This window comes from Ambystoma mexicanum, chromosome 1p (assembly GCF_040938575.1).
Source record: "Ambystoma mexicanum isolate Mex_15411 chromosome 1p, UKY_AmexF1_1, whole genome shotgun sequence".
Classification (NCBI taxonomy): domain Eukaryota; kingdom Metazoa; phylum Chordata; class Amphibia; order Caudata; family Ambystomatidae; genus Ambystoma; species Ambystoma mexicanum.
The window spans coordinates 963,271,578-963,287,648 of NC_090921.1; the positions used below are offsets into that span (position 1 = coordinate 963,271,578).

Sequence of the window (16,071 nt, forward strand, 5' to 3'; positions counted from 1 at the left end):
GAATTTATTTTTAAACTTTTTTTTTTAATAGGAATGCTTCAATGCAGTCACACCTGGGAAAGGCGGATTGACCAATCACAATCTGCCTTTCCTGGGCATGATTGTGCGTTCACTGCGGGCTGCGGTTGGAAAAAAAATGGAAACAAAAATGGCTGCCACTATAAAAAATAGAAAAGGGACTAGGTCTCTTTTCTGATGACAGCAGACATTTTTGAACATGTTTTATATGGCCGCTGTCATCTGAAAGGGGACATGGTCCCTTTTCTATTTTTATGGCATACATTTTTTTTGCCTGGCTTGCGCAGAGCTCATTTATCATTGGAATCAAAAAAAAAGAAAAGTTGCTTCACTTGGGCTGGCAGGCTGTTAAACGGCATGTCCGTACCAGCGTTTGGACATGAAAGCTTTATTCTTCCCACTTTGAAATGCTGTAATAGCTCTTATTACCTAATAAAATGGTGTTCAATTTAAGGACCTTGGATGAGTCTGTCCTTTTTCTGTGTTCCAACCTGTGTTTGCCAGTTGCACATAGATTTCTGAAGCAAGCATTTATCTTGCCAAACTATTTTCTCAGCTATTAGTACCCGGCGAGATGGTTGCGACCTCCCAGCCAATGAGGAGGCTCGAACATGGTCTTTCCCACACAGGGCAAGACCGCACTGTAAGCCTCTTCAAGAGCAGGAGGCCGCCGTCTTCACTCACTGGGAATCTGCTAAGTGTGCTCTCAATCTCCCCCAACCCCACTTTTCCTTTGATTTAGGCCCCCGTCCCTCCCAACTTACCTTGTGCTGCGTTGTCCCTCGCTGGTGCCAGGAACAGTAGTGTTCCCGGCACATCTCTGCCTCGCATTGAAAGGGAGAAGGCCTTTCTCTCTATTTCCTGTCAGCCATTTTCTTTGTTTACTTTTTTAAAACCCTTTTTCATGGCCGCCACGGAAAGGAAGAAGGAACTATGTGTAGTCCCTTCTCCCTGAACCATGGCAACCAATTATTTTATTTTTTCGAGAGATTAGAAACTGTTTGCACGCAGTTTCTCAACTCGACAAAAATACTGTTAGTACCCAGGTACAATGTGCCAGGGTACTAAATTCAGTTGAACCCTTGGAGTGTGGACATTACTGTCTGGTAATGCCCCCGGGCTTACGTTAAAGCCTTCCCTTAGCTCAGCCTTGTAACTGATGCATCATGGCATAACCAGGGTGGTCCTTTGGTTTTATTGCTTAAGTAGCATGTCTGCCATATATTAAGTGTTGCTGCTGTGTAAATGCAACCTTGAACAGACAGTTTTTTGTGTGATATATTAATGAGCGCCTATAGGTAACATTTTGTGACCCTCTGGCCCACTTAACTGCAATGCACTGTTGTATTGCCACCAAGAACTTTGCCAGAGAATCTGATGAGTACTCCAGGATGCTAGTTTATCTAATGTAGGTTTTCACAAATATTGATCAACCTGGTTTCCTGGTTTGTGACAAATGGTAAGATACATAGGACAAACCTGGAAAGTAAAATGAGTGCAGCTGAAGCACAATGGCAACTGGACCTGGGTAACACACGCTATTACAATAATCCACCATGCGGCAATTAGATTAAGTGAAATATATTCTCTCGGTTAATGAGACAATAGGTTACGAGAGGAGGAAAAGGCAACAAAGTATGCACAATATGAGAAGATACTTGGATGCTGTGATGTGAAATTCGAAGTACAGTTTAACTGGAGGTTATGTTGAACTTTACATTAGTTCACACGTTTGCCTGCAGAAATGCCACTCTTCTCAGTAATTCTTTTCTTTTATAATTTCAAGTGCTTACTGGAATGTGATTCTGGATTTGAGGTGCAAGAATGACACACTACAGCAATAATGTAAACTATGGGCTTGTTAATTTGAGAAATATGCATTTTGCAAGATGGCTTTTATTTATTTTTACATTTATAGCAGCACACAAATCCCTGAGGTATCTAGGCGCTAGTTACAGTACACGTGCAGTGGCACAGTCCAGTGTGCAGGACCAAGCATATGGTTGCAACATAAGGGAAGATCAAGGGTGCACATTCTGGTCATGCTAGATCGCGTGTACAGGTAGGCATAATAAGAAACATCCTTGCGGTGCACATTCCGGTAAAGCCTCACCACATGGTGCAGGGTGCTGTGTTGCAAGTGTGGTATGAGTTGGATTATACAATAAGGCATGATATGTAGAAACAGTCCTGTGTAGTATAGTGGGACAATCCCCACCTACTGGATACTCGGACAACATGCGTGATCACTGCAGGCAAGCATGGGGAACAATCAAGAGATAGTCGAGGCTCTGGAAATAGACGTGTAAGAAATCATGAATGGGGAGAGTCAAGACTGCGCATACTAGCAAAGCCACACCTGGAATAACTGGGGGTTGGAGGAATCCCTCAGTCGTGCTACACAAGTTCATAGTGGAGCTAGAAGACACCCTGGTCTTATTACAGTGAGGAAAGTCCTAGAGAATCAATATTAACAAATCGGCAAAACAAACTATGTGCATATTAATGCACGCTCGGCATGCAGGGTCACATTGCGTAGGCATGGGGAACAGAGTCTAGTACTCCGATGGTCATAGTATAAGATGTTCGACAACAGTGAGGAGGACAATAAAGAGAAATCAGTGCAAGCTGACAGAGCCGCACCTAGCATGACTGGGGGGGAATGATCAGCTGCGTGGAGTCTTTGCGACATTGTTTAGACCTGGATAGTTTGAGAAACATGTAGGCATTCCCACATCTACTCCCAAGGGATCTTCTGTTCAGGTGGGCAGGGAAGGGCCATCTCTTTTGGATCCCGACCCTGGGGCTGGACAAGCGAGTGATCACCTGTGCGGGGGGGGGGTCCTTGGGGTTTGGGGAGAGGGTGCCAGAGGGCGAGGCATGATATCCCCCATTTCCTAACCGTGATTTACCTTACCCTCCCTCAGCCTTTGTAGGACATTGTTAAACAGACTCAATTTTTCCCATTGAAGTTGGACCAAAGTATTGAGAAAAAGAAACTAACACCAATAGTAATAAAGATTACCCATAGGAAACACCACTATAGTACTGGGATGAAGAAGAGGGAGCCTGAAGGTTATAGAACTGAAGGTCAGGCATGTCCTGTTAATTGAACTAATTGGGGTCAAGCAAGTGAGCCTGGGACTTTACACCTGCACCATGTAATAGACTCACAGGTGTATAAAAGGTGGAGTCCACAGAGCGTCACCGAGTTGGAGGGAGCAGGAGAACAGCAGGAGAACCACGTCAGCCTGTGGGAATCCAGAGGAGAACGGTACGCTAGGGCACTGAAGGACAGCAGAGTGAAAGAAGCTGTCATTGCGTGGCGAGGGAGCCATGTCTCCAAGAAAATGGAGGAGTCGGGAGCAGGTTATCGTGGAAGTTGTCAGCCCCTTTTACTGTGGCCAAGAACTGCTCGTTCCCCTGAATGGCAGTTACCATCCAGGGGTGTCTGAGGGGCAGGCATTGAGACCCTGACCTCAAATCCCAGAAAGCATTTGGTCGAAGAAACCAGAGAACAGTACTTTGTAGCCTGTGAGTTTCAAGAGAATGCATGGAAACCTGGTGCACATATGAAAGTGAAAGAATTACATTGTAGCAGAGTGGTTGCGTGCTGGCGGCACCTTCTCGAAAGTCTGAGTGAAGGAAAGAATCAAAACTAATGCAATAATTTAAATGGAACTTGCAGAAACAGTGTTTCGGAGTGAACTGCGATGAACGGGTCACCAGAGGGGAGCCAGTGAAGTGTGAGCAAAATGCTGATCAGATAAAATAAACTGTTGAAAATAAAGTAAGCACATTATAAAAAGGAGAACCAAATTTGCCAAAGTGTTAAAAGCTGGAAAGGGCAACTGGTTGCGTGTCTTGTAATGGGGGGGTGGTCTGTGTAGCCTATTAACTGCGCCTGGATAAGCCTCAACAAGAAGTGTGAAAGCAACTTTAAAAATGCACTAAAGCTAAACATTGGTGTTTTGAGAAACAGTATTTGAGTGGAAGCAACCTTGAAATACACTGAAGCTGAACAGTGGCATTTTGAAGATCAGTGTTTGAAGCTTAGGGCAGGGAACCCCTGAGCTCCTTTGAACATGTGTTGTTTTTGAACATCCCTGCTTGAAGCTTGGGGAAGGGAACCCCTGAGCTCCTCTGGAGCATTGTTTTGATGAAATGGTGCTTAAGCTTGGGGAAGGGAACCCTTGTGGTTAAAACTGCATCCTGAACTTGTGAAGGGGGCTAGAGAATGCTCCAGACTGTATGTTGAACACTATTTAACTTTGAACATCCCTGTACTACCTTTCAAATGGATTGTGTCCTCCCACGTATTCTTCATCTTAGATATATCCTTACCTTCAGCTTTGCTGCTTTGGAAAAATTGTTCTCTCTCCACCAGAGGACGCTCCACTCGAGGCTGCCGCGTCTGTCCCTCAGCAGCATCCGTCTAACGCCGACGTCATCCGCTGTATAAATGCCTCGAGCGTGCCTGATGGCCTCAGTTCTGTTTTTCCATTATCTTTGCTTCGGATTGAATAAAACTGTGCTTCAGTTTGTAAGAAAATGCCTTCTTATCCTTCTAATCCTTTCACACCAAAGACTGGATTCAAGAAATGCCAGAAATGTGGGAGAAAGATGTCGCTGACTGATCTCCATCGGAAATTGCCTCTGGTGCCTCGGTTCTGACCACCGTATAGAGGAGTCCGGTTCCGGTCAGTCGATGACCCATAAGGCCTTGAAGGAACGGATAGGTAAAATGGTGGTGGGGGAGGAATCCTCTGTTTTCTTCGAGCGGGAGAAAAGACTCGGCTGAGTCTTCATCAAAGCGTCACAAAAAATCTAGGTCGATGAGTAGATCCAGGAAGTCCTCTTCTTCCTCAAAAAAGGTAAAGAAAAGGCAACACCGGTCTCCCTCTTCCACGTCGTCGTCTGCGGAAATCGTAACCTGTCCGTGAAAACATGATTCCCCAAGAAAGTGGGAAGCGTTTAGAGCATCTATGCTAAAGAATTTTGAGAATGTGGCCCTGACCCCCTCAAAGTCTAGCGAAGACCATGCCCTTGCTCAAAATAAGTTACGGAGAAGATCTAAGACGAGCATCTGGAAGAATGGCGGGGCATTACTTCAGATGCTTGGGCACTGGAAACAGTATCTCAAAGTTACTGTCTTCCTTTTCAAAATAAACCTCAATCACCCGCCCGGATACAACTCTGTCAAACATCCAGACCCGCTCCTGTTGCAGGAAGTCTTAACCATGCTACAGAAAGGTGCAATAGAACATGTACTTGTAGCTGTGAGGACCAAGGGTTGGTATTCCCCATATTTCCGAATACCAAAGAAGGACGGAGGATTGAGACCCATCTTGGACTTGAGAAGCTTGAACAAGTTCCCCAGGAAGGACAAGTTCAAGACGGTCACACTTTCTCAGATCCTTCAGGCTCTCCAACTCCAAGACTGGTTGGTATCCTTGGCCCTTCAGGATGCTTACTTTCATGTGCCAATCTATCTCAAGCACAGAAAGTACCTGAGGTTTGCAATTGGCAATTCTCACTATCAGTTTCGGGTTAACCTCCGCCTGAGAGTTGTCACCAATTTGATGGCGGTGGTGGCAGTGAGTCTCAGGAGAGGGGGGGATTCACGGCTACCCCTATCTGGACGATTGGATGATCAGGGCACGTTCTCTAGAACAAGCCCAGGGACATCTGTCCAAGACCTGCCCCTTCCTTCACAAACTAGGCTTTTCTCTGAATTTAAAAAAAGTCAAACATCATACTATCACAGAAATTCCAGTTTATTGGAGCAGTCCTGGATACTTTTTCGGGCAAAGCCTCGCCTCCCGAAGAGAGAGCTCCCCACATTCTGCAGATGGTAATAAAATTCCAGAACACCCAGTATCTACGGGCCTTAGATTTTCTCAGGTTGCTCGGTCTTATGGCATCCTGCATTTTTCTGGTGCCAGACTGAGGATGAGATCCCTTCAATGGGCCCTCAGGACTCCATTGTCCTAATTTTCAGGGGAAATGTCAGATCTTTTGCAAGTTCCAACCAGAGTAGCACAGGGTCTGCAATGGTGGGCTTGCAGGGAACATATCCTCAGGGGAGAATCTTTTTGGCAACCATGGCCGGAGAGAACAGTAGTGACGGACGCCTCACTCACAGGGTGGGGAGCTCACACCAACGAGTTGACAATCAGCGGTCGTTGGTATCCATCGGAGTCCAAACTACACATCAACCTATTGGAGTTGAGGTCAGTCAGACTAACGCTGAAGGCCTTCCTGCCCTCTGTATGGGGAAAGAATGCCCTGATAATGACGGACAACACGGTGGCCATGTACAATCTCAACAAGAGAGGAGGAGTAGGGTCACTACCACTGTGCAGAGAAGCAATGCAGCTCTGGTTCTGGACAATACAAGAAGGGATCTCTCTGTTGGCAGTTCATCTAGCCGGAGAGCAAAACACGGCGGCAGATGCGCTGAGCAGGCAGAGCAGTCTCCCACGAGTGGGAACTAGCTCAGGAAGTCCTTCAAGAGATCTTCGCCCATTGGGGAACACCGCAAGTGGATCTGTTTGTGACCAATGTCAACAGGAAGTGCGAACTGTACTGCTCAAGGGAATTTCCTCCGAGAGGAGCTCTAGGGGATGTGTTTGTAGTCGACTGGGAATTTCCACTCCTGTATGAGTTTCCTCCAGTCCCTGTGATCCCTCGAGTAATCGGGAGGTTGAGAAAGTTCAGGAAAACCATGATCCTAATTGGCCCGGATTGGGCCAGGAGAACGTGGTACCCAGACCTTCTGGACATGTCCATCTGCCCTCCAATAAGTCTTCCAAAAAGAGAGGATCTTCTCTTGCCACAGGAAGGTCAAGTTCTCCATCCAGAGGTCAAGACACTCACCCTTCACGCATGGCTTCTGAGAGGCTCAGATACAAGGATTGGGACCTTCCGGATGACGTCATGGAGATCTTGCTTTCGGCCAGAAGCTAAATGTCTGTACCGGTGTTGTTGGAACAAGTTCAGTAACTAGTGCAGAGATAAGAATGTGGACCCGTTTTAGTGCAATATTCCCACAATATTGTCTTTTCTGTTATACTTGGCTACTCTGGGGCTCCAGGTTGGCACGATAAAGCGCTATCTATTTTCAAGCGCTCCTCAGAGGAAGAATCTTACTTAAAGATACCTTTTGATAACTGATTTCTTAAAAGGTCTAAATGTGCTTCCTCCAATACCTTTTCAAGTACCTGTGTGGGACTTAAACTTAGTACTAAAGTTCCTCACATGCATTCCATTTGAGCCTTTACATTCTTGTCAGTTAAGGCCCCTTACTTGAAAAACTATACTTCTTGTGGCAATTACATCAGCCCGCAGGGTAAGTGAGTTGCAGGCACTTTCTAAGGGGCCTCCTCACACCATCAATTATAAAGCTAAAGTTGTCCTTAGGGTAAAACCCTCTTTTTTTGCCAAAAATGGTCTCAGATTTTCACCCGTCACAAAAAAGAACACTGCCTACTTTTTACCCTCCTCCTCACGCAAGTAAGGAAGAGGAAAGGCTGCATAGACTAGACCTTAGAAGGGCTCTCAGCTTCTATATTTCAAGATTGTCAAGATTACGTCAGTATGACCAACTTTTTGTGGGATACACTGGCCGCAAATTGGGACTGGCATGACTAAACAAACATCTAAATGGTTAATTTTGGCTATAACTGAATGTTCTAGATTGGCTGGGAAAGATCCTCCGGATGGGCTGAGGGCTCATTCAACCAAGGACATGGTGACTTCAACAGCACTTCAAAAGGGTGTCCCAGTGCAAGATATTTGTGCAGCAGCCACATGGTCATCCATGCACACTTTTATAAAACATTATGCTCTAGATTCGACCTCTTCACAAGGAGGTATTTTTGCTAAATCAGTACTTATTTCCGTACATGGCTAATATTTCTGTACACCCACCTCCGATACAAAACTGCTTTGGGAGTCTATCTAAGATGAGGAATACGGGAGAGGGCACAATCCATTCGAAAAACAAGTTACTTAGCAACTGTAAGGTTCTTTTAGATTGGATGTTCCTCCCACGCATTCCTCATCGACCCTCCCAGCCTTCCCCACAGTACAGTTTACGTGGTTTACACTTAAAATTCCTTTAAGGCTTGGGTCAAAAGAGGTATGCCATTAACTACAATCCATTGGCTACAATATCCGAAAAAACAGAGCCGAGGCCAACGGGCGCGCTCGAGGCATTTATACTGCGGATGACGTCGGCACTTGACGGATGCCGCCGAGGGACATCGATGCTGCAGCCTCGAGTGGAGCGCCCTCTGGTGGAGAGAGAAAATGTTTTCCAAAGCAGCAAAGCTGAAGATGAGGATATATGTAAGATGAGGAATACGTGGGAGGAACATCCAATCGAAAGAATGTTACAGTTGGTAAGTAACTTGTTCTTCTGTATTAGATATGAGGTCAAGCATAGGTTTTAACACAGACATTTGAGTTGTACTTGCAGACTGACTTTTCCTTAGTTTATTTAGGAGGCGCTATTTCCACCGTTGCTATTCCCACCATAACTGTAGGGCAAGTTAGGCATTACACACATCCTGACCTTTTTAATAAAGGTTTTCAAACTGTTGCATCTTTTGTCTGTCATCTTTTGATACCATGCCTCTCACAATAGTGATTATTTGCGATTGCGGAGTGAATTTTGTGACCACCTTGGTCCGAGAACAATGGAAGGATGTCACAAGACCAGCGAGGGCAACAGCGGCAGATCTGCTGTGGGGATCTGCAGCCATCAGCAACCAGGAGGAGGGTTGCGAGGTTGAGGTTGACAAGTGGGGAGGGGATAGTAGTGAAGCCGGTGAGACAGGAATTAAGTTATGTGGCAGGAGGCTTTCTTACCTGCCAAGCGGTCGGTGACTGCGACCATGTTAATGTCATAGCTCGAGTTGCGCTCCGGTGGTCGGTAGTAGTCCGGAGGGCCTATCCAAAGCCTGGACAGGCAAAGACCGGGGTTCCTTGCCATAAGTCGAGGCCTTTAGGCGGGGCCGGCTTCACCTTCTGGCTTGGGACGGCCCTTGCTATTACTCTATGCTGGTAACCAATGGGATCTCATTGTGCACAGAGGTTCCTGCTTGGCTGGCAAGCCCCCAAGGACTTGCATGGACAATGCAGTGGCTCCTTGTTATCTGAATTCAAGATAAGAAGAGAAAGTTGATTGAATTTCGAAAAAATGTGTATTCATTTGTTTCTATTATTAGAATATTGAAAAATACAATTTACATTGGGTGTGATTAGCAATAATCCTATTGTTTTAATTTGGGCTACTGTACATGGCAATATTTATTGTGTCCAATTTAACCATTAGATATGTGCAGTTCTTAAGATGCAATTCTGAAAGGCTGAATCTGACTTTACTTTTTACATTTCTTTTGTTTTAGGTCTTCTAACATTTATAAACTGTGCATATGTTAAGTGGGGAACCAGAGTGCAGGATATATTCACCTATGCCAAAGTTATTGCACTTATAGCCATTATTATAACTGGAATTGTTAAACTGTGCCAGGGTAAGTACATTTGCCTATTCCCTTGTGGCCTTTCCTTTATAGAAGGTAAACTAATCAAATCATGTATCATGAATAAACACAAAATACAGAATCACACACCTATTCTAATATTATATAAAAATATTGAGATTTGTGATTAGAACAATGCATATATTCATCTCTTTAGTGTTGGAAGATAGTCTGCTTTGTTGTATTTTGCACTTGCATCTAACATCCCAAAATGCATCTTCATAAGATTTCACATGATTGCTGTGCTACTGTTCTGTAGTTCTAACTGCATCCAACGTTTATAAAGAATACGTTGAATAGAGTGAGAATCCCTCCGTAAGAAACGGTTTCTAAAATGCTGTGTTTTGCATGCCCATAGGTGTTTTGTGTGCTCAGACAATTTCAACATAAAGTAATGTTGCAGCGCCTTTGAGTTGGCCTATTCCCTATGTTCAAGGAAATGGGTATACTGACATTTTCAGATAATCTAAGCCGACTTGATAAACCAGCCATAATCATAAAATGAATGCTGCCAAACAAAACATATGCTCCTATACATAAAAGCATATCATGTGTTTGCAGATTGTCTTGTCTAGATGTTGTGCTCTGGCCCTGGGACTGGAGCCTACCCCGTATTCATGACCAACAGAACTGGCTGCCCATTACCTTCAGTATAGATTTGGTACATTACCTGTGGCATGTGTAGATTCATTCAGTTAGCTGGCTCTTTTTTCAGTTTAGCAATGTTTATTTGATGGCAATGCGCTGTTTCTCCTCAATATGCAGACCAAGACTTAAAACTGCTGGTTTACACTTTTCAGTGCCAAGAGCTTGTAAGCATGTTGTATAAGCCGGCGTAGATCAGACTTAAAAAGTGAGGGGTACAAAGAGGTGCTATGAAAGAGGGTGGATGGAACACTTTCTGGGGAGGTTCTAGAAGGTAGTTGTCGCGTGACTGATTTGATGGTCCTCTGCTTTATCGTCTTAAACCTGGAAACTGGATAAAGGTTCTAATGGCCTTGAAGTGGGAGGCAGTGTTCTAAAATGCAGGGGTACTGTAGGAGGTAGGGAGTTGCAGTTACCCAGCATTGGATTTTTCATGGATTTAAAATGCTTTGAATGTTCCCCGTCAGGCTGGGAATCCTTGGTTATGCACTTCTACTTTATTATAAAGAAAGTGTTTTGTAGTCTATCCACCTCATTAGGGGTACTTTTAGCCCCATACAATGGGATGTCTAGTACGAAGCCCCACCCCTAGAAACCATCTACAGATTCTAACCACACGTCGTGCAAGGGGATTCTTCGCACCTTTCTCCAGAACGAACAACTTCAACCATAGAAATACTTCAAAAAAGACAGAAGAGTGAAAAGATTTGTTTGGTGAGCAGATCTAAGAAATCTTTATTTAACCGCTTAACTGCTGAGGGTTTCCCCTCCCAGTGCTGAGCCTTTTTTTTGGACGTTTCGGTATGTTGGCATTTAATCCCTTGTAACTTTTTTGTTACAAGAGATATCCTAGCCAAATTTGTACCCTTTTATTCCCACTTTGTAGGCTATCTTCGCGCCACCAAGGAATTGTAGTTTGCTATAATGGGGTTTGAGAAAATAACAGAAAAGTGACCAAATGTTTGTTTCCTTTTTTCAGAAAAAAACTATAAAAATATACAAAGAAGCAGGTTTTTCTTTTTTTCTGTAAGAGCAAGAGGTTTGCAGTTCTGAATTCGCCATCTTCCACGCTTTGACGAACCGGTTGAGTGGAATCAAAAACAAAAAATGTTCATAAGTGTATCTTCAGTTTTGTGGTTTTGTGAGGTAGGCAATGTCTTCCCTTTTCTTTTTCTCCAATTGGACATGCTTGCGTGGAATGGAAGAGGAGGGGTAGGAATGCTGACTGGAAACACAGAGGCGCATGCATTTCTGAAAAGTAGACCAGGTTTGAGAAGGGGACATTTGTGCAGATCAGGCAAGAACTATTTACCCCTAATTCCCATACTATGCCAAATAGTAGTAAAAATGACTGGAGGAAAAAAAAGTATGCGCTGGACAGGTTTGCACTTGTAAGGTAATGCCTTCATGAATATTCAGAAAAGCAATGCACCGCTTAATTCCCCCCGACTCTTCTAGTTCGTCACACATTTTTTTGTAATGTTTCACAAAACAAGCAAAACTGCGAGCCAATAACCAATCCATGGTACTCAGTATTTTTATGCTGACGGCCTAAAGTGATCTACTTGGCATTTGAAAATACTGAAAATCAACGCGGTGAAGAATGCCAAGCATACATTTTTTGAAAGGACACACAACGTCTTTTTGAAGGATAGGTGACTTACACGGGTCACAAAAGCATGCATCGACTGAATGAATGTAGGGCGCATTTAGGAAATTAAATGGTTGTGTAACAAAACGCAGTAGCAAACATTTGAAAAAGTTATCACAATCAAGAGAAAACCACAATGCTACCTTCCCACAGATTTCCCGATTAAAAATTGTACCTCACATGTGTAGGTGCACTGTCCCTGGCCTAAAAGGAAAGGGCTTAACTACTGGTGTGGCAAGCTCTCTGGGGAGTGTGTTGGGCCTTGTCGGCAACCCATAGATTTAGGGATGGGGCATCACACCCATGCAAGAAAACAAGGAACCAAATACATTTTCGAAAAGAAGACACATGGAAATTCAAATACACCCTTTGTGCATTGATGGTGCAAGAATCTCGTACCCAGAATGCATGATAAATGTGAAAGTGCAAAAAAATATGTATTTTGAGATATTTGCTACTGGGAAAACACTGAACTGCTTAGCAAATAGTGCATGACCTATCTTCTCACGTTTCTACAGGTGTCACGATGAAAATGGTACCTCACATGTGTGGGGTCCACTGGCCTGGGCCGAAGGGAAAGGGTTTATCTGCCAGCATGGAAATGCTCAGTGAAGAGCATATTTGGCCTTGCGGCAAGCCCATGCATTAAGGGCTCTGGCATCACAACCATCAAGGAAAGGTGAGAACTCCATGAAGTTTTGAAAAGGAAAAAAAAGGGGAATCCAAATACATTTTTGGTGGATCGCAGAAGTATTTGTTTACCCAGAATGCACTGCAAATAGGAAAAGTCCTGTCAGGACTTCCGTTTCACACACTTGAAGTTGCCTGATGTATTCTCATGCCAGGACTTCTGCTCATTTGGGTTTTTCACCCACTCCCAAACTTGTCTGTATGTAGTATTCGATAATGTATCCTCCTGATATAATCTTTCTCCTGCTTTCTATGCATTGCACTGTGTACATTTACACATTTGCAAAGGGTTTATCTTCGACTTAAATTTCCTTAGTATGTTCTTTTCTTTTCTCTCTAGACTAAGTCCATGTTGCTTTCTGGAGGACTCACCGGCTTCTGTATGTGTTTTTCTTCTCTCGTGGTCAGTAGGGGAAAGATTCCTGCTTGTCTCCCTCTCGAGGTCTTCTTTCCTCCGCTGCTGTCTCCTGACAGATCTGCTGTCCCTTTGGATTCAGTAAATGAACTGCTCGTCCCCTGTGTCTGCGAACGCCCAGGAGGTTTTCACCTGCTCCTGGCGTTCCAGCATAGCCTCTCAGTTCTGCAGTTCCTTGTTCGTTCTGTGGGGAGCAGCTTGATTCTGCCATGCCAGATCTGGCGTCTCGACTCTGCTCTGTGTTGAGCGATGCAATTAACACTCTCGCCAGTCACCACAGCAGCTTCCCACAATCTCTTTACAATAAACTCTTAACGGTTCTCACCCCAGCTGGGTGAGGTAACAAACTTTCAGGTTTCCCTCTCAATGAGAGAATCTGCAGTGCCTTTAGGGCTGTTGGACTCAGTTGACGGCCAGGGGTTCCCCTTCTTTCTGGAGGGGGTAGACTGGTCCCCTTGGCCTATCCAGCACTTCCCAGCTCCCCATAGGCAGTTGGGGTGCAAGTGTTCCCACTGCCATCTTCTGGCACAGCAGTACAAGGCCCTTCTCTCTGTAACACACGATTCCTGCAGCCCGGTCCTCCGTAGAGGATCTCTCTCACACTTCCTGAGTCTATCCTCATATTTATATTGGCCGTGGTCAATGGTATTAGGGGAAAGACTAGACCGCTGACAGTGGTTCTCGTTGGGAGTGATCATCCTTGCTCCTCGTCTCATTCTCGGTTGCTGGGGGAAAGACTAGACCACTGACTGTAGCTCTCATGGGGAGTGATCATCATCATTGCTCCTCTCCCTCCTCCGGGTACTGGGAAAGTGATCTTCATTGAGGTGACTTAGTCTTCCTCGTCCCAGTACTTTTTCAGTGAATAGTAAGAGGGATACATCTTATGAGACTATTAGGGAAGGATTTGTTCTTGCGGCCACAAGAAGGATGTTTTGGGTCCCTTGATTAGTGGAAAATACTGTTATATCTGATCAGTTCACTTTGCTCCCATTAGGATTGTCTCCCCCCACATGGTCCACCCTTGGGCAGCCACCCCCAGGGTCGTGATCGGGGGACGCCGCCCTTCCCTGTCTACATGGGGAGAGACCTTCCCAGGGGAGACAGCAGTGACATTGCCAGATTCATCGCAGCACCCCACAGATTTAGCCCTGGGATTTCCTAGTATCAGAAAAGAGCTGAGTCAAAGGCTACCTCTCCCTGGTAGCGCTTGGGGTTGGTTGGCGTAGTTCTAAAGCCTAGAGTAACATGATTAGATTACACCAGTAGGGCACATGAAGTAAAATCAAATGTATTCTAGAAAGGTGTACATGGTGCAAACAGTGGAACAAACACATAAGTTATAAAAGCGACCGTAGTGACTACTATATACAAAATGCATGGAACATAGCAGTCATTTTGTTTTGACAGTGTATAAAACATCAAAGGTATTCATGAGCTATTATTCAATACATTGCTCATCTCAAAGTTTGTCGACACTTCTCTTCGTGTTTACAGTTCAAGCAAAGGTGTAACTATGGAGTTGACTGACAGATGTCTTGGTTCACAAGATAGTGCCAAACTATCATCAGGACTTGGCGTCCTAGAAGATATAGAAATAAGTAGAGAGTTGGTCGGTCAGGTTCTAATCAGGGCAACATCTAAAAATAATACAGATAAAACACGTAAGTGGGTGTGCCGTCATGTAATGACAGTGCTGTAGCTAAATAGTGCAGAAAAAAAGGGAAGAACTAGTCAACATACCCCTGTATGATTTGGGTGCACTCGTGGGAAAAATTGCCACAGTCTGGGTTGAAGGGCATCGGGTTGTCAATACACGAAACCTGTAAGAATCAGGTTTGTAGTGTTTACTATTGCAGGACGATCATATTGTATCATGGAAATAAAGAAAAAGAAGAGCATTGTACCTGTGAAGGCTAGTAGTGATCACACATGTAGGTCTGGTGAGGACCAGGTTGTATGGTGAATGCTCACACGCTGATGGTCACAATTCTTCAGGTATGGGCGAAACAACCTGCAAAGTTCAGGTGTTGTATTAACATGAAGGTTAAGTATAGACAAAGGCATTCAATGGGGATAATAGAAGAAAAGCGAGGTACCTGTGGTTTATCTTCGTGGACTTCTTTCTTCGACCCTTTGTAGGCAAAATGAAATCTTTCATTCAAGATACCACCGCCATAATAAGGTCCTACAACACTTATCCATTGACCAGCACGACATACTTGTCACCCTAGACGTTGAATAATTGTACACTGGCATCCCACAATTGGAATGCCTCGACATCCTGCAATGTTATCTAGATAAAAGAGCCTCCACAAGAGTACCTACAGCATTCTTGCTTGAGTGTACTAGAATTGCACTCACAGAAAACTTCATCTACAAAGGCATGTATTTCCAGCAATGCCATGGAACCAGCATTGGTGCTAAATACACACCTGATGTAGCGAATCTTTACATGGACTACTTTGAAGAGACTAACATCTACAGGAACATCTTTGCGGAAATAATGATCAGTTGGCCTCGCTATATCGATGACGTCTTTCTATATGGCAAGGATCTAACCAAGCACTTGCTGAAGTTCTAGAATGGCTTAATCTCTAACACCTCCATTAAATTTACCATTCATTCAAGTAACACAAATATACCATTCTTACACTTGGATATTTACAGAAATACAGACAATACTGTAGGTACCACCTTGTACCGTAAACCCACCTCCAAGAAACTCTGTTGTTGATCTCCAGTTTTCATCCCGCTAGCTTAAAAGAAAATGTACCTTATGGGCAATTCCTCCTCCTCGGATGCAACTGTTCCACATTACCTGACTTTGTCCCTAAAAGCAAAGATCTCACTATTCGCCTGAAATATTGTGGCTATCCAGCCCATATTATTTGCAGGGCATTCAAGAGAGCCAAGCATACCAATAGGGAAGAATATCTTTCTCCACGATGTCGAGAAGAAAAAACAAAAAATGACATGTTACCACATACACCCAGATTAGCAGCCCATTGAAAAAAACTGTGCTCAAACATTGGCCTATTTTACACACTGACTCGTTCAGACTCGAAAACCCTGCTTTGCTTTCAAAAGATGTAAGAATCTGA

At 44.3% G+C, this 16,071-nt stretch overlaps 1 protein-coding gene across 5 annotated transcripts in view; it reads left to right on the forward strand.

The window, feature by feature from the left end:
- The window catches only part of SLC7A6 (solute carrier family 7 member 6), an 874,508-nt gene that overhangs the window by 380,248 nt on the left and 478,189 nt on the right, over positions 1-16,071 (forward strand). For all 5 annotated transcript variants that reach the window (XM_069653635.1, XM_069653642.1, XM_069653626.1 and 2 more), the window contains one exon: positions 9,432-9,557. In XM_069653635.1, the coding sequence (XP_069509736.1) occupies positions 9,432-9,557 (126 nt within the window). The remainder of the gene's footprint in view (positions 1-9,431; positions 9,558-16,071) is intronic.